Source organism: Miniopterus natalensis, chromosome 10 (genome assembly GCF_054644295.1).
Source record: "Miniopterus natalensis isolate mMinNat1 chromosome 10, mMinNat1.hap1, whole genome shotgun sequence".
NCBI classification, from domain to species: Eukaryota; Metazoa; Chordata; class Mammalia; order Chiroptera; family Miniopteridae; genus Miniopterus; species Miniopterus natalensis.
In genome coordinates this window covers 22,830,913-22,850,678 of record NC_142090.1, presented here as the reverse complement: position 1 = coordinate 22,850,678, position 19,766 = coordinate 22,830,913, and the positions used below count along the sequence as shown (strand labels likewise).

Sequence of the window (19,766 nt, the reverse complement as noted above, 5' to 3'; positions counted from 1 at the left end):
ATAAAATGTACATTTATTTCCCCTTTAAAATCTATTTTTTATTAAAAATTAAATAGATGAATAGGTATGGAACCTTTTACCTAAGAACCTGAAGAAAAAAAAGAAACACAAAAATTTACCTCGTTGTGAAGGAAATAAAAAATGTTTTCCTATGTTATGGACTTTGGGTAAAGTGGCTGTGGCTTTAATCACACTATACAGCTTTACAGGTTATAATTATACCAGAAAGATGAGACCAGCATACAGTCAGGCCTCACTTCACGGATGTATATTTTCAGATTTGATTTTGCAAGAACACTCAAAATGTTCAGGGTTCAAAAAACTTTTTTATTATAATGAACTTGCCAAGTGAATGTGGAAAAATACTGGAAAATTACAATTATTTCTTACTCTTCATTCCTCCCCCACCCCAAGCCCATCAAATAGCCATCACCCTTTGTCTTTTATTCCCTCATTCATGTCAATCTATCTTCACGTTACGATGCCAACATTTGCAGCAAGAATTCACTTTAGATTGGCTGCATCCTGACAATCCCATGGGAAGCACTCTACAGGCTGCCAAAGAAGCTGGATGCTTCCAAGAAAGCATGTTGTAAAGACTCAGATACGAAGTCTCCACCTAGAGCTGGATATTTTTAGAGGGCAGTGAGGAAGGGGGTAGGGCTTTAGTGTCACAAGTGGCACTTTCTGATCCAGTCCCTTGATATTAGAGTATGTTTTACTTTGGAGCATATGAATACCCACTGAATACATCCATACACTAAAATAATTATTCTTACCGTTTACCAAGGCAACATTGATCCCTCTTCCAACATTATTCTTAACACCACTCATTAAACTGAAGGGGAAAGGACAAATTTAGAATTATATATTGTGCAAACATATATTAAATAATAAAATCATGCAAAAACAAAAAAGGTTGGGGTATTATCTATGTACAAACCTTTAGTCCTACAGAGGAGATTTAAAGGTCTCTACTAAGTCAGAGAAAACAGCCTAATACTTTTAAAACAATGTCCTTAAATAAGATTTCACAAATAGAAATATATATTAACAAATATTAGAGCAAAATGCTAGACTATATCTTGCTGCTCTATGCAGATTCTGAAACCCCGTGTTAGAAAATCCTTACAACTTGTGGATGGACATTATGCACATATTATACACACTCTTTCGCACTTTCTGCAATATCAAATGTGACATGGAAGCAGAAGTGAGATGTTCCCCAAATCTTTCACAATAGAGCAAGAAGAGTGGGGAGCACTCTTTCAGGAGTGTTTCGCCTGTGAACACGCTCTCAGTGTTATCAGTGTAAAGCTTCTCTATGCTCAGAAGCAGTAATGCTGCATTCACACAGTGACTGCACCTAACCACAGTCACTTACGGTCAAACCTGAGGGAACAGCGCCCACTGGCAGCTCAGATAAAAACGGGTGATACTCCCAGTGGTGTGCTGTTCACTGTTTATCAATTAGTCTGAGGGGTGAAGGGGAGTATACAAATATGAACACACACACGTTACCAGATATTTACACCTTTACATGTACATATATAGGTACATAAACTTATTGTAAATTTTACTGATATAAAGTACGTGTGGAACATAATTTCACAAATAATGAAACCTACAATACTTTATTGTAAATTCCACATAGCCAATTGATTCTCACCAAGTGTGCTAGCTGATTTTCACAGATCTCATATCTGTAGTTAACCTACGGTTGCGAATTATGAATGAGTGAAGTTCTAACCCTCAAAACTCAGCAGCAAAACACCAAACAATCCAAACAAAATGGAAAACAGATATGAATAGATATTTCACTGAAGGGGATATACAAGTGGCAAAAAAACATTAAAAGATGTTCAACATGACTAGCCATAAGAAAAGTAATTGAGATATCACACTACATATCTATTAGAACAGCTAAAATAAAATTTTAAAATGACAATATCAAATGCTGGCAAAATACAAAGAAATTGTCTCTCTCATATGTGCTGGTGAGAATTTAAAATGGTGCACTCACTCTGGAAAATATTTGAAAGTTTCTTACAAAATTAAACATTCATTTACCATACAGCCCAGAATTCCTGGGCACTTAAAATAAAAGTGTATGTCCACATAAAACCTGTATATGACTATTCATAGCAGCTTTATTATTAATAGCCAAACACTGAAAACAACTGAAACTGCTTGGCTGAACAGAACAGGTGATGGATAAACCAACTGTGGAACATCCATACCACAGATTACTGCTCAGCATTAAAAAGGGAGCAGATTATTAACACGCACCAGTATTTCAAGAGCACTATGCAGAGTGAAAAAAGCCAACCTCAATGGTCACACGTTGCATGGTTCTATTTATATAACATTCTCAAAACATCACAATGACAAGAAATGATAAACAGTTTAATGATTGCAGAGGTCAGTGATAGTATGGGTGATTTATAAGAGGGCAGTAAGAGATCTTTGTGATGACGAAATAATTCTGTGCCTTAACTACTGTGTTGGTTACATGGATCTATGCATATGATAAAATGGCAGAAAACTAAACACACACATTGTACAAATGCCAATTTTTTGGTGCTGATATTGTACTATAATAATGTAAGAAAGGACATTGGGAAAACTGGGTGAAGAGTATGTTGGACCTTTCTGCACCATTTTTGCAATTGCTTATGATTTCTATAATTATTTCAAAATAAAAAGTTAAAAAAATACTCCAATGTCCATTTAAAAAGTATTAGGAAACAGAAAAGTATAAAAATTTGATTTTTAAAAGCTTAGTAGCATTTATCTACAACTGGATGCATATCTACCTTCAAATTTTCACTTGTCATTTTCTGAAATTTACATGTGATAAAGCACAGAACATTTTTATGTGTGTGCAAAAAAGTTTTGAGGTGGGCCAAACGATTCTGCTACACAAAAGGGAAGGGAAATTTCAAAATGCATTTGCTCTCCTCCTCTCAGAAATATATTAGTAAACTCTATTATTAATATTAATAGGAAATAGCTGTGATTAACTTGTTACATTAATAACTGTCACAGTGTCTTCTCCAAGTAGAGATCATCTGAGTAGGATGCCATCACAGAGCAGAGAAATAAAGGCAACAAAGAAGCGCTATGACATGGGCTTCCCACAAGAGGGCAGCAGATTACCAATTTTTGAAAACCAATTGGGAAAACTACAACTGAAGATTTTAAATCTATAAAGGTTAATCGTCACTCTTACTAACACAAATTGAAATAGCACTTTGCAGTGACGGAAATAGTCTCTGTGCTGCTCAAGTCGGTAGGCACAGGGCATATGTGGCTACTTAAAGTGTTGCCAATGTGACTGAGGAACTGAACTTTTAATTTTAATTGATTTAAGTAAATTAACATTTTCATATGATTTAAGAATCAAAATTAAATAGCTACATGGGTGTATGGCTCTAATACGGAACAGGACAGATCTAGAGAATTCACTCAGGAAACCCCTCATCCCTCCACGAAAGTGGATAAATACTCTGTTCTTATGTAGCTCTCCAATATGAAATTTAAGGAACTTTTAAGATTTCTTAAAGGCATGGGGAAAAAACTGTGATAAAAATCACTTTTCTTTAGTAAAAGTATGCTCAATATATTTTCAAAAGATCCATTAAACTCGGGTTCAATCTGCTATAATTTTACAGCACGTCTTATACTTCCAAATGGATAAACACTTACACATTGTCTTCTAGGCAGATTTTGGGCCCCACCACATTGGCTGCTCCACTTGCCATTTTAAAAGCAAAATGCTTCTCAGGGCAAGCTTTTGAGATCCCACATTTATACCTGGGAGGTTTTGTAGCTTTGGAAAAGAAAATAGTTTTTTTTAAAGAAAACAATGTTAACAGGCTCTACAATCAGTTTGTTTCAAATTTCAAACCACAAAGAAATTATGTAAATCACCACGATATACTTATCTTAAAACATATGCTAGGATTTCCCCCCCGCCTCTGGGGGTTTCCAAGAGCCTCAAAACAAACAACAAAAGCACTGAAGAAGCAAGCTAATAATTGACATGAATGAATCAAATAATATGATCTTGATGAGGGTAAATATATTTTATCTAATTATTTTTAAGTTTATGTTTTAAATTCAGGATGGAGCAGTAGGTATTGAATTGTTACTTTGAATTTTCAGTGTATAAATGCACAACAAATGCTTACAAACTAAAAAGCCTAATGCATTACTGAATAATCTGCTCACATACTAGTTCTGCATTTAAACACTTTCTGTACTTATTATACTGAAGCTAGAAACACTAATGAAACAAAATACTCATGAGTAAATAGCAAGAATATTGAGCTATCCAAATAGCATCCTTGTAACTTCAGAAAGCAATTTCAAATCAGTTTTTGCTCACACTGAACTATCTCCACTGTTCGAATATAAGTTCTCATATGTCTGAGAAAAAAACTAGAATAAACCATCTGCAAATTATGGGGATGAAATACTTACATCGTGCAGCTGTGTCCAATGCTGACCTTGCTAAGAAAAAAAAAGTTGTCTTTGTTAGAAGGAATAAAGCTATTGGCAAGTATCTACTTTTTAAACATGTTTAGAGCTAACAGGCCTATAAAAATTGAAGTGAATACTGCTCAGTATATAATTAAATAAAACATGAATATCACTTTAGAAAAACAGTGCGGAAGTAACTTTAGGCTACATAATTCAGTATAAACAATTATGCAGAGAAATTATGGAGGGTAGTATTGTATTATAGATAGAACATTTTATGTTTACATTTTGATTTGATTTTTGGTTATTAAACATTTAAAGCTTAGTCAGAAAGTTATTCTACAAACTTACCATTATTTTTTTAAATTATTTTTTCAGCTTTATTGAGATATAACTAACACTTGACATTGTACAAGTTTAAGGTGCACAACTCGTTGACCTGATATATTTATAAACTGTAAAATGACTACCACCATAGTATTAGCTACCACCTCCATCCATTCACATAGTTACCATTTCTTTTTTGTAGTAAGAACTTTTAAGATCTACTCTCTTAGCAACATTCAAGTACATGATAAAGTTTTAATAGCTATAAACACCATGCTGTACATTAGATCCCCAAATTTGTTAATTTTAAAACTGGAAGTTGTACCCTTTAAGCAACATCTCCCCAGTTCCCCCAGCCCCAGCCCCTGGTAACCACCACTCTACTCTGTTTCTATGACTTTGTTCTTTTCAGATTCCATAATTAGTGATATCATACATATTTCAAACTTCCCTTTAAACCTTTAAATGACTTTAAATACATACTTGGTGACTATTAGGGTGTTTGAAAGTTGTTGCTACTGTATGGTGTTATGTATATATGCATATAAAGCCCTGGAGTATATACATAAACCTATCTTAGTGGATAGGCTAGGAGGCTTGGGGGTGGAGAGAACACAAGAGGGATGGTGGTGGTATAGAAAGCTTTTCTCTACAACAGGTGTGTATTGGGTGCAATAAAAAAATCGAGGTCGTTACTAAGAGTTGTATAATTCATGAGTTTAAGGAAGCAAGAATCTTCTGACCAAAACTTAACTTGAATTCAGCAGATCAACCTGACCATCAATACCTGGAGCTTTTTAATTTTTTTTTATTTTTTAAAAATATGTCTTTATTAAAATATATATATATATATATGTCTTTACTGATTTCAGAGAGAGGAAGGGAGAGGGAGAGAACATCAATGATAAGACAATCATTGATCAGCTGCCTCCTGCACGCCCCCTACTGGGGATCGAGCTCACAACCCAGGCATGTGCCCTGACTGGGAATCGAACCACAATCTCCTGGGTCATAGGTCGATGCTCAACCGCTGAGACATGCTGGGAGGGCCACTTGGAGCTTTTTTAAAAACACTAACATCTGATCCTAGCCCAGGAGGTTACAATTCAGATCATCAGTAGTACTGTGGGCAGCCCTTTCCTGATCTGGCTAATAAGTATGCCGTATCATAAATGTCCGCCAGCTGTTGGACTACAAATTGTTACTTAGTTTTTACTTCTGTACTATTTTAGGTAATTGTGAATTTCTGTGCGAAAGTCTAGAACTCTAACTAGAGAACAGAAATTAAAGCTGAAGAATAATATGTAAATGTTTAAAAAGAGAAAAACGGCCAAGTAAACAAAGGCTCATAACCCTGAAGAGCACGCAGAATACTATGCACCCCTGAGCTAACGGCACTGCAGCAGCATCGGAAAGGCTGCATGCATCTGGAATAAAGCAGAACGGACTTTATCTGTAAGAACTAAAAATATTCGTGGACGAAGAAACAAAGACCTGAAGGAAACAAAACAGTGATCAGTTAGTAAATTAGGGTACTGGAATTACTGGGGCTTGTTTTTTCAATTTCTTTAATTATGTCATTGTCCCTTAATTATGTCATAAATGTGAGGGAAGGACAGAGATCGCCTGGCCCACTGCTCTCACTTTTTAAACGAGAAAGCCCAGAGAGATTCTAGCAACCAGTGATTAAGAGCGTAACTACAGATTCTCAACTTTACTTTTTTGTGAACAAACCTGTCTGTCGGGCTTAGGTTTTAAGATGCTCACAGGGGAACGCTGTTCTAATCAGGAACTCTGGTCCACCCATCTTATGGAGGAATTCATGGGATCGGACCAGGGTAACACTGTAGCGCGTTCACGGGTGCTGGGCGCTCTCAGTGCTCCTGCGCATCTTACCGATTTGGGCATGATCCCTGTTAAAGAGGCTTAGTGATCTGATTTGTTCTAAGTCATAATTAGTAATCAGCAGAGCTAGTTTCCAAAGCCATATCTCATTCTATCACGCAAACTCCTGACGCACCGCCCCCCGAAAAGAGAATGTCTGAGGTCCTGTGATCACAGGTACAAAAGCTGCTCGTCCTGCTAGGAGCAGGGAGCCAGGCTACGGAGTTTTCAGAACAAGCCTTCTGACTGTCGAGGGGAAAAAGGCTGCAGAGGGTTCAAGGCTTGAGACAAGGACACGACAAGGATGCTGCTGAAGTAATCCAGGTAGAAGAGGGTAGCGGCCCCAACAGAGGCAGTGAAGGTGGGCTTGAAAGAAATAGGCAGGTTCAGAACAACTAAGGAAGCAACACTGATGGGACTTGGGAATGGACCAGACGGAGAAATGATGGAAAGAGAGGAATCAAGTTTTGTCTCTCAGACATTTGGCTTTAGAACCATTCATTTATTTGTTCGCAAGAGCTAATAGACAAAAACCCCCCACAAACATCTCTGCACTCAAGATGTTTAGAATCTAGTGAGGCGATGGCAGTGTGGGGGTGGGCGATGAGTTCTGCCTTCGACTTGTTAATTTCAAGCGAAAAAGTCTAGAGGCCAACCTTAAATGAGATCTGGGACACAAATATAAACTAGAAAATTAGGCAATGATGGGTGGGGCCACCCAAAAGAGAGGGTTTCAAGTAAGAATGGGGCTGAGGAGAGAATCTCAGAGACACCAAGAATCACCTGATGCTCAGAGGAAGAAACTGGCTGAAGAGAGGGAGGCAGAGGAAACCCAGGGATGAACCTCTACGGTGATCACATTAGTTTGTCTGTAAAACTGAAGAAATGTAAAAACAGTAAATGCTCCTCAATTCAAATAATTTTACTGGGATACATACAATTTTGAGAAAAGTAGTTTCTTAATCATCAGGCTTTTAAGTAAATAACATCACCTCCATTTAATACGTGTATTAAGTAAGGTGAGATGAATAAAGGTGAAGAAACTTGTGACAGATTTTTCTTTCCAGATGAGAACTAATTTTTATCCAATATTCATCAAAACTGAAAGGGCTCTACTAGGCTGCAATTCTGAGAATTTTAACACCTGGAGGCAGAACGGGTAAATTTTCACAAATAAGGCAGGATATTTTCCACATGCAGTGCATGGGCACAGCATACAAGCACAAAAATCCTGCCTTTTCTGCAATTTTTATTCCTCAAACTACCGTGATAGCTTTAATTCTTAATTTCTTTCAACAACTTTCAGTTTGAGGGACAATAATAAACATTTCTGATTTGGTTTCATTAATGAATATGTTTCAACAAGTCAGGCTAAAGAAATAAGAATTATTTTATACTTTAGTTTTTAGTAACGTGAAGTAATTCATGTATATAGTATTTCAACGGTTTAAGTCTGAAAAAGGGAAAAATAAATCAACTCAATAGAACATTAAGTACTTACTATAGCAAAACGCAGAAATAATTTGGACTGCGTTCATTATATTCACTCGATGTCAAGTATCCATGCTGAAAACTAACACTACGTTAAATCACAATCATAACTACGACTGGCAGGTTATATCTACACTGATATCCTGGCTGACACTGGATATAGTTTTATAGGACATTACTCAGTGAAAAACTGAGTAAAGGGTATATAGGATCTCTGTGTATTATTTCTTACAAATGCATGTGTATCTATAAAATAAAAGGTTTTGTTGATTTTTTTTTAAAAGATCACAAACTACTTTGATAATTTCAACTATTAATTGGGGGCAAAATTTTTCATTTTTCCTTTCTAGAAATAGGTTCAACTTATTTTGCTATAAGAGTACCATATAATCAACCTGAATCTAGATTTACAGAAACTATCAGCTACGTTATTATATCAAGATGAAAATATACACCACCAAAAAAATTATAGTTACTAGAATTACCAGGGTGATCACTTCATAAGTTATATAAATGTCTAATCACTATGTTGTACACTGGAAACTAATATAATATTGTATGTCAACTGTACTTGAAAAATTATTTTAATTAAAAAAAAACAAACATAGTTACTCTCATGGTCCCCCTAAGATACTGATTATAGAAACAATCCTAATGTTCAGTTAAACTTGTTACCTTTTGGTAAATTAAGTTAGATGCTAAACAAACAGCAAAGACAACCATATCTTCATCTTTGCTCAATTATACTGAAATGAGAAGTAAAATATAACCATACAAATTAAATTTTCACCAATGCAATAGACTGGAATCCAATAAGGTTTTGTGGATGTAGTGTACAACTTAAGCTATGACAGCAAAGTAAACCAGCTGCCCTACGAATGCCTAAATGGAAGAGCTAAAACACACACTAAAACATTACAGGTTTCCAACATCAGGAAAAATCAAAGTGAAAATTAAGAGAAACAACTATTCTAGTTAAAGTAGCTCAGCATTTGTTCATAGCTGATGACCAGCAGCTTTTCAACTAATACCACTTTAAATGAATCCCACTTTAGAAACACTCCTTCTCCATGTAAAAATCCTAATCCTCAATTACCAAGATTCATTTCCTATTCAGTCAGCATTTACTATTTACAGGGCCTAGCACTAGATGCTGGGTGAAGTGTCAAGATAGTATAGCTCTCAAGATTTATTCTGCGGGCTCGGCCAGGTGTGGCTCAGCGGCTGGGTGTCGACCTAGGATCCAGGTCGGTTCCTGACCAGGTTCGATTCCCGGTCAGGACACATGCCCGGGTTGTGGGCGTGATCCCCAGCTGGGGGCGTGCAGGAGGCAGCCGATCAATGACTCTCTCATCGTTGATGTTCCTCTCTCCCTCTCCTTTCCTCTCTCTGAAATCAATAAAGATATATTAAAAAAAAAAAAAGATTTATTCTGCAATAAGGGAAGACAGATACATGAAAAGGAAAAAACTATAATGTGAGGCAGAATAAATCAGTGTCCAATTACGATATAACTTCTCTGCATTAGAACAAACAGTTCAGAAACACAAACAATAAATACATCCTAATAGGACAGAGGGAAGTTCAAATACAAGAAGGGGCACTTATGCAGTTTTGAAAAATGAAAAAGATAAGCAGACGGAGGGGAGATGTGCGAAGCAGCATGAGCAAAGGCTCAGGTATGAAAGGACACGGTCTGTGTCCCCGTCACGGCGGGCGAGGCACTGGTGGGGTGGAGGACAGGCTCGAGCGGCAGAGGCAGGTGGGGGCTTTGAGGGCCAATCCTAAGCAGGGAGCGTAGATTTCACACGCTGGTAATCGGAAGTCCTAAAGCTTCCCGAGGTGTAGTAACTCTGGCAGTGGTGTGACAGACACATATCAAGAGGACACACAGACACAGCGAGATTCCTGTGATGCTTACAGGATCAGTGCAAACTAGAGATGAAGACCCGAACTAGGGCCAACAGTGGCCTCGCCAGTCTCCTCTCTGAGGCAGTGGGCCTTTTCTCGGGAGCTCTATTTGCACCAGCAGTCCCCTTGCCTCCCTTCTTTCAAGGGTCCTGCTTTCCTTGTCTGTTCAGTCTCCTCCCACTGATTGCAATTCACTTGAATCTTTGTCCAAGGCCTCTAGACCAGAGGAAATCTCTCCATTACTTAGAAAATAAAAAATTAAAAAAAATGTTCAACTTGCTTCTGCCTCAAACTACCATCCCATAATCTCCTTCCTTAGCAATCAGATCAGCCTTTGTTAGGAGAATTAGCTGTCTACATAGTTCCCACAGCAACACTGGACAAGTACTCAATGCCTTCAGTGTCTTTCTGCCCCTCTTTCAAATGAAACCAGCTGCACTCTCAAAGGCCACCAGGCTGGGCCTCTGTAGTAATACAGAAGGAGTGAGTCAAGCCTCATTACACTTTGCAATAACTACTCTATGCTGGATCCTGGATACGTCATTGTAAGACGGGTGCTGAAAAACAGACGGTTCAGAAGAATAACCAGTACTTTAAGAGAAATAACTGAAAGGGAAGATTCCATAACTTGATAATAAGAAAACTTGTGAAAAGATGACCTGAAGGAGTATAACTACAATTTAGCTATTTGAGAGATCACTAATGGGGGAAGAGAACTTGAGCAGGTAGAAGCTAGTGAACTGCTGTTGCCTGGAAGTCTAAAAGGCAGAATTCAGTGCCATGCAAGGAAGTACATTTAGGCAGTCATTGTAAGAAAGTCACCTAAAATGTTTATACAGAAATTGATGACTACATGTCCAAATTGTCTAAAGCTCTGATACTCAGAATGTGGTACATGGACAGGAACCTCAGCATCACCTGAAAGCTTGTTAGAAACTATGCAGGTGCCTAGGCCCCATCCCAAACAGTTAATCAGAATCTGCATTTACCAAGATACCCTAGAAATTCATTTGACGGTAAAGTCTGAGAAGCACTGGTTTAAGGGAGTCTTGAAAGTAGATATAAAAGGAAGTGAATTAGTCCTTGTAGTTTGCTACCAAATATTAATTTATGGAAAACAAAATTCACTATTCCAGAGATCTGAAAGTGGTTCCATCTGCTTCCTGCCTACTAAGTCAAAATACTGTTAACTGGTTTCTTAGCTTCACCTTTCAAGTGTAGCTTTTTAATACCTTAAACAATAGCCAAAGCTTATGCAAACATTTCAAATGTTAATTTCTTTTATTAATGCAAATATTTTGTTAAAAACTAAGTTATAGTAGTTTACAATGGTATGTTTACAACATAGCATTAAACAAATTGATGAAAAGAAAAATGCTGCAGAAGAAAAATAAGGGTAGAAAAGCAAAATGGATTTCTATGGCTGGTATTTAAAATGCATTATCATGACTCCTAACCACTCTTTAATTGAGGGCTAGGTTTGATTCCAAATTTTCTATCGGCCAGCTCAAATAGTGTGATATCTTCTAGAATGAGCATTTAGAACACCATGATTAATGACCCTAAGCATGTATACAATAAACTCCATTAAACATATTAAAAATGCTGAATGGAAGATTTATGCCTTATACTGAATTGATTTTAGGACTTTCTATTGTATATTTTTAAATATTCTAATGAATCACACTTACTGGTATAATTACATTTTCTAGACAAACTAAACAGCAGCAGTGACACAACATGTATAAGTGGTAATGAGGCAATCACATCAAAAACAAGATTTAAAAAATGGAAAAAAAATAGAACTTACCAAATAGATTTCCTAAACTTGCATCCATTTTTATTTCAAATACTTGAGAAATAACATAAAATGTCAGTAAAAATACTGCCACAGCTACTACCAACTTTGCAGCACCTAAAGAGCAGAAATGAACTTATGAGCTCACAAAACTTTTATTATATAACATTTCAATGAAAAATGTAAGTTTATAAAAAAAGTTTTAAGACTAATAAAATTTTACTTTTTATCTACTGAGCTTAATTTTACTTGAGTTACAACAAAAACTGTACCAACTATCCATTAAGATAAAGGATTTTCCTGATCAAAGAATTATCAGACTGGCTAGCAATCTAGACAAAGAACTGCTTGAGTCATCTGCCTAATTTTCCATACAAAAATGACCTGCCATCAACTGTCGGCTGACTACACAAAAGTATCATGGCTAATGGAAGACTGTCACCAAGTTTGTTGTATGACCCCTTCCTAATCCTTTTCAAATATAAAGGGCAACAATACTGTACAGGGACACCACCAAAACACTGGACCTCTGGAGCTACTAATGCAACAGAGCAAGATGTCCACTCAGCGAGGAGTTGTCAAGGAAATGTCCCATCGCCATCCTATCTCTTGAGATACAGGAGTGTTCCTGGTATGGTGAACAAAAAAGTATTCCTCCTCAAACTTGATACTTAGTTTAAGACAGGCCTTCTCCACTTCTGGGCAACTTCATCTGGCATCTATCACATATGATTCACAATGTGGTTACAGGGTAAGCTCCATGAAGACAGGCTCTTAGTCTTTTACACCTTTGTATCTTTAACCAATTCTGAGTGCCTTACAAATAGTTAGCACTGCTATTAACTAATTAACTGCTTACCATGAATCATTATTTGTCCTTTTTCTCCAAAGCTAAGTAAATCTAGGAAAGAAAAAGAGCAAAACAGGAAAGGAAATGGAAAGTGACAAGGAAGAAACATCTTCCTCTCACTCAGGATTTCAGAGCCATCTCATGAGGCTATTCAGAAACAAGATAAGCATTTGTCTCTCCAATCTCCACTACCCACTCTTACAGGAAGTGTAATTTATATGGACAGAAAAGAGGTAGATAGGATCATCAGTTATCTCATTCTCATTAAGGAAACAAAGGTCCAGAGGTAAGGCAACTGCCCAAGATTACAGATAATTTAGGGGCAGCACAAGGACCAAAATCCAGGGATCCTGATACAGCCCAGTGCTTTGTACAGTACTCTATCCCAACACCAAATTACTATGTTCTCCTGAAAAACTACTGAAACTCAACTTACTGGGTAAGGAAGAGTAAAAAAGCACTATACTCCTCCTAATTTCATAAACTAAAGATATGGGGACTACAGCATGAAGAGGAGGGAAGGGGCCCCGGCCAGTGTGGTTCAGTGGTTAGAGCACTGGCCTGCACACCAAAGGGTGGTGGGTTCAATTCCAGGTCAAGGGCACATACTTGGGTTGCATGTTCGATTCCATGCCCTGGTTGGGACGAGTGCTGGAGGCAACCAATCTATGTGTCTCTCTCACATCGATGTTTCTCTCTCTCCCCCTTCCTCCCTCCCTTCCACTCTCTCTAAAAAAATCAATGGAAAAAATATTCTCAGGTGACTATTAACCAAAAAAGAAAAAAAAAAAGAGGAGACAAGGGAATGGACTAGGGATGCTCGGAAAAACTAATGACTCTGAGAAGCAGCAGTTTCTCAGAGCTCTTCACTTCTACTGAGAAACACTAAATACAAAAACAAGTAGCAATGAAAAAGCCTAACCTTATTAAACTAATCAACCTCGCCCCCTCCATTTCTTATCGTCTCCCTTCCAAAAACTGTGCTTCCTGCTTTCAAGAGCAACTCCAAGTTGCCTACATTTTTAGTGCACTAAGACAGTAAAATTCCACAAGGCTTTGAAATCTTCCCCCCGCAGGATGCAGCAGAGTGCCTGGCACATAGTAATACTCTCAACAAGTGTTTGCTAAATAGATGAATGGTAACAGGTGGCATATTCCTTTTGGATCATTTAAGGCCCCTTGGCATGACGATTATACATCACATGATAGGTTAATATCTCATTTTCTAGCAAGTATGGGCAGGTGCAACTAGAGATTACCTTTCCCTGTCCCTTAAAGCAGGCAGATGAAACCTTCACTATTCAAGACTGAAATATTAAAATATCAAGTTTATAATATATGGAATTTCTAGACTGAATTCAATACCAAGCTAAACCTGAGCCTACACTAAACAAGCTACATGCATCATATATACATATATGTACATATATACACACCACACACAGATACACACAAACATACACTATTTGCTTAGCGCCTACTACAGAACTAAATGCTATAGAAGCATAACCTCACTTGTACAGCTTTTCAAGATAGCATTTTACAAATACGAGAAACAAGGCTAAGAATTTTGACCACTGTCTAAGTTCACATAACTCATCAGTAGGAGAACTGAGTCTTAAACCATGACATATTCACTTATACTGGGCCATCGGAGGAAGTAGGACACAAAAGCTCTAAGGGAGAAAAAAGTCAGAGGTGGAGAAACCAACTAGTAAGAGAACAAGCAGATGGTCCCTGAGAGGGCAGGCAGGTGAAGGGTCTCAGAGCCTACATAATGGCAGAGTCTGGAATGTCAGAACTCTTCCAGAAGGTCTCTTCCAGAGCTGATCACCATCCAATTCTGAATTTGGAAGGGCCTACCCATGCCACACCACAGTTCTCATTCATAACTTTCCAAGAGATTCCCTCTTCCTTCTAGTCATGAACTGCACTAATCTAATAATAGAGTGCGTCCCTATTTTTCATAAACCAAAAAGCATAAACTTTAGACACTGACGCCTCATTGTATGAATAATGACTATAAGTATATTTTGAAGTAACCAGAATATTTTTAAAAATTCTTAAATTAGAAAAGATTAGTTATTTTGAAAGCAATAAACTAACAGCTAATGTTCCCTATTCACTCATTGAAAGCAAGCCCTGAAGATCTATACTAGGAACAGTGCCAAACATAAAATAAGTACTCAGTGAATAATTACTCATCAATTAACCTCGGAAGTAATTGTCAGAATCAGAGAAATGGACTAGATGACAAAGTTCATTGCAACTAGAATGAATGTAGAATTATGTGAGAATGGGAAACTGGCTTTGATTATTTTAAATAACCATGCTTAATTAAATAATATACTTTAAAAATCATCTGGAAGTATGCAATCAGAGTCCTGCTGTACTCAAAGATCATATTTTTGTTTAAAAAAAGTCATTATAACTTGTTTTTTTAAACCACAAACAAGCTCTTGGTTTCTGGAAATATATTTCTTCAGTAATTGTACAGCTATTCAAATGGAAAGCTTTTTTAAGTTCATAACCAAGAGATCTAGATTTTCAAATTTCTGCAAAAGCATTACTGAACACCCCTCAGTAATCTTTGTTTAATAATCATGATGTCTAATCACCTGTACTTGATTATATATAATTATGACTGAAGCAAGACTTGTTTGCCCACCCACCATGATTTTAGGTTCTTCTAGAGATGCTCCTGTCAGAAAGTATTTGTTTGTTGGTGAGAAGATGATAATTAAAACAAAGCTGAAATTACAAATTATCTCCTAGGTTGGACACACACTTATTAGGAATTTTAATGTAAAGTGCACACTTCCTCTGGGGCCTTGGCTGTGCTGGAGGATAGGTGGGTATAGAATGATCACATTTATTTTCACTATAGGTAGGAAGAGGTAGGTCATTAGCCCCTCCAGTTGTTTATGCATCTGTCTTTTTATAATGTTTAAGGATAGCTACATTAATACTACGATCATCAAGTGGTGTTTTTCAATTTCCTCAATATGCTGCATAAGGAGCAGGTCCCTATGCATAATCCCATTTAGGCAGACTGAACTTGAACTAGCAAACACAGAGCGGGACAAAAGTAGGTTTACAGTTGTTTGTACGGAAAATAATACCATAATTAATAAATAATACAAGAATAAATTGTTTTGCGTACTCATAACTATAAACCACTTTTGCCCCACCCAGTAGTCACTTAAGCAAAAACACATTTTACTGAATCCTTTACATACACTAGTTTTAATTTATGCACAGACATTGAAAAATAATTAAGCTTTCAAATTTTACAGTTCATTTTCCTCAACAAGCTAGAACTTAGCAAAAACAAAAACCAGCCCCCCAAGGTTATCAAAATGTTCTTTATATAGACATTATCTATGTATTATTTGGTAAACAAATTTAATGTATAAGAACATGAACATTAAAACCGTCACTTAAAATATTTAGCATAAATAATTTCAATGAAAGTGTTTCCAAACACTTATGTAACACCCATTAAATGTCCAATTTGTGATTTGCCAACTACATAAAAAAGTAAAGAGGACAGACCTGGCCAGTGTTGTTCAGTGGTTAGAGCGTCAAACCAAGAACCAAAGGGTCTCGGGTTCAATTATCTGTCAAAGGCACGTACGTGGGTTGCAGGTACGAACCCCCACCCCAGGCAGGGCGAGTGGGGGAAGCAACCGATGGATGTCTTTCTTACATTGATGTTTCTCACTCTATCTCTCCCCCACTCCCTCCTTCCCTTCCTCTCTCTGTAAAAATCAATGGAAAAATATCCTCCGATGAGGATTACGAACAACAAAAAAGTAGAGAGGCTAAATAATGATTTAGCTTGTTATATTTCAGCTTTGCATGTGATATAGGAAGATTATTTACCCTCTCCTTTAGTCATTACTAAACAAACAGGTTACATAAAAAGCAAAATTATTTCTACTGAATTGACATATTTTTCTTACCTGCCACCCTCATGTTTGGTTTTTCAGTCTTTGGCACTTTTCATTAAATAAGCTCCTAAAATAAAAAGAAAAGGCAAATAGGATTAGGTCTAGAAGGCACATTTCTCCTTATATTGAGTTTGGAGTGTATTTATTAAACTGTGTCATGACATTTCTAAGCATTCTACCAATATAGACATCTAGTAAAAAAAACAAAAAACTCTTACTGCATCTTCTCCTTCCACTGGACCATAAAAGCTACTGAGAGGACAGTCATGTATTCTACTGCTATGTCCCCCAGCTACCGAGGAAAAACTGCCATCAAGTTTGTGAAGAGAAGATAATGCCTTATTACTGTCAGTGATTATGCATCCATAAGGAACTTTGGATATATAGTTCCAAAGTTTCAGTTTGCAGTTGAAGTCCAAAGAGGTTAAGCCACTTTTCCAGTCATGGAACAAATTAATTGTAGAATGGGACTAGGACTTAGGTCTGCTGGCTCACATTCCAGGGCTCACTCCACTGTAAGATGCCACTTTACTTTAGTGTGACATAATTCAGGTGTCACTATAAGCACTTATAGCAAAAGATTCTTATTTTAATACCAGGGTTCTCTTCCTCTTCCTGCTTTCAATTTAAGCTTGTAAAAGAATATATCCAGAAGTATAAAATTACAATTTTAAATATTCCAGCAATTATTATTGACAGTGTATATTACCTATCAATGAAGAAAGATAAATACCCTTTGGTATTATCCTAAAAACAAGAAACAGATACTGGGGGGAAAATCTGTGTATGTGTATTTCCTTCCTAAGAAATAACTCAAGATAGGAAAATTTTAAAAAAACTAATGGATCATAGCAGCACAGTTTACAATAGCTAAGATCTGGAAACAGCCCAAGTGCCCATCAGTAGATGAGTGGATAAAAAAGCTGTGAGACATTTACACCACGGAATACTACGCAGCTGTAAAGAAGAAGAATCTCGTACCCTTTGGGACAGTATGGATGGACCTGGAGAATATTATGCTAAGTGAAATAAGCCAGGCAGCGAAAGACAAAAATCACATGATCTCGCTTATACGTGGAATTTAAAGAACTTAATAAACTGATGAACAGAATAGATTCAATGACATGGAAGCATAGATGAGACTGATGAATGTCAGAGGGATGAAGGAAGGCAGGTGGGTGGAGGGGGAGAAAGTAACCAAAGAATTTATATGCATCTATGCACAACCCAAGGACATGGACAATGGTGGGGAGAGGGACTGGGGAGGGGGAAGGAACGGGGTGGAATGGGTCATTGGGGAGAAAAAGGGACATCTGTAATATTTTAAACAATAATAAAACTTAAAAAAAGTAAAAATAAATGAAAGAAGAAAGAAAGAAAGAAAGAAAGAAAGAAAGAAAGAAAGAAAGAAAGAAAGAAAGAAAGAAAGAAAGAAAGAGAGAGACAGAGAGAGAGAGAGAGAGGGAGAGAGAGAGAGAGAGAGAGAGAGAGAGAGAGAGAGAGAGAGAGAGAGAGAGAGAGAGAGAAAGAAAGAAAGAAAGAAAGAAAGAAAGAAAGAAAGAAAGAAAGAAAGAAAGAAAGAAAGAAAGAAAGCTAGCTAGCTAGCTAATGGAAAAGCAAGTAAATGAGATTGACAGGAAATTCGTGTCCAAGTTTAGCTAGACAGCTACTACTGCAGTCTACTCAATCTATTGTACAGGAAAGGAATTCAAAAGAAAATTCTGATTAATGAATCACATTAATAAAAAATATAACTTTATTTTAGACTGCATTTTCATACTGATGTTCTGATGATGAAGTCTGATCTAATAACACATAGACTCTGCTTCAAATAAAAATAATGCCCCACCCCTGAAGGATACTGAAAGGAAGGGAGACATCCAGTTTTCTTATTCACCCAGGAGTAAGTGGGGGTGGAGAGCATCCCAAAGGGTCAATGCCCTTATGTGAACTCGCTTTCTTCTGCCCAATTTACCGTTTTACGAAAACATCAACACTTGAACTAATGCTGAATTGAGCATTATTGATTTGTTTTCCTTTGTTAGTTATCTGAACACCTTCCACATAATAGGAAAGGTTACTTATATGTGGAATCTAATGAACAAAATAGATCCAGAGACATGGAAGCATGGAATAGACTGACGGCTCTCAGAGGGAAGGGGAGGGGGGAGTGAGAGGAGATTAACCAAAGAACTTATATGCATATATGCATAACCCATGGACACAGACGATAGTGCAATATAGGCCTGGGTGGTGGGGGGTGTGGGGTGGAAGGGGTCAACTGTGGGGAAAGGGAATATCTGTAAAACTTTCAACAATAAAGATAAATTTTTAAAAAGTCAATGTGCTATATCTATTTAAACTACTTAGCCACAGGCTTGGATAATATCAAAACGAAAGAAGAGATTCTGAAGTATCCACAAACCATCACATAAAAGTAGAAAAAAAAGCCCCTTGGCTTTTTACATGAAAACCCAAGTGGTTATAAATCCTCTTTTGACTTCTAGCAAAAATAGACTGTTCACATGCCTTTCCTCCCAGCAAATATTCCAAAATAACTTCACTCTTATCTGCGTGTGGCCTAGGAAAATGTCTTTGAAAGTGTGATAAGTAGTTAGGCAGACATTTGTTGCTCTTTTCACTATTACATTACCTGCTGAGGGGGCCACACCTGAACAACTGGAGTCACTGCCTCATATACCTGCCATCTCTTTGCACTGCCTAACAAACCTGCTTTTAAACTGATCACCAGTAAGACGGCAATATAAGCAACTACAATTGTCTTGCTGAATTCATGTTTTCCATTAAATGTCTCAGAGAATAACACTTAGGAAAATCTCTAAATTAAAATCTCATCAAATTTCAGTCATAACACATTTTTAATTAGTTTGCTTAAGAAGCAAATTAGTTTTCTAAGAGTGTAAATCAGCCTATTGATATATATTGAATATATCTAAGAACAAATGTTTACTATGTGCTAATTCAAACTTGTTCCTAACTTGTCTTCTTAGGAGGACATTTAAAAAACAAGGAAAATCATGCCCTGGCAGGGTAGATCAGATGGTAA

The 19,766-nt window shown here is 37.0% G+C and overlaps 1 protein-coding gene across 3 annotated transcripts in view; it reads right to left on the bottom strand.

Annotated features, from left to right (window-relative positions):
- FAM3C (FAM3 metabolism regulating signaling molecule C) overlaps positions 1-19,766 on the bottom strand; it is a 53,378-nt gene that overhangs the window by 13,904 nt on the left and 19,708 nt on the right. For 2 of the 3 annotated variants that reach the window (XM_087821044.1, XM_087821045.1), the window contains exons 2-6: positions 16,712-16,766; positions 11,909-12,013; positions 4,486-4,515; positions 3,709-3,832; positions 780-838 (exon numbers count right to left, since the gene is read on the bottom strand). In XM_087821044.1, the coding sequence (XP_087677170.1) occupies positions 780-838; positions 3,709-3,832; positions 4,486-4,515; positions 11,909-12,013; positions 16,712-16,724 (331 nt within the window). In that variant the 5' untranslated portion in view covers positions 16,725-16,766. The remainder of the gene's footprint in view (positions 1-779; positions 839-3,708; positions 3,833-4,485; positions 4,516-11,908; positions 12,014-16,711; positions 16,767-19,766) is intronic. The other variant, XM_087821047.1, reaches the window with a different exon arrangement.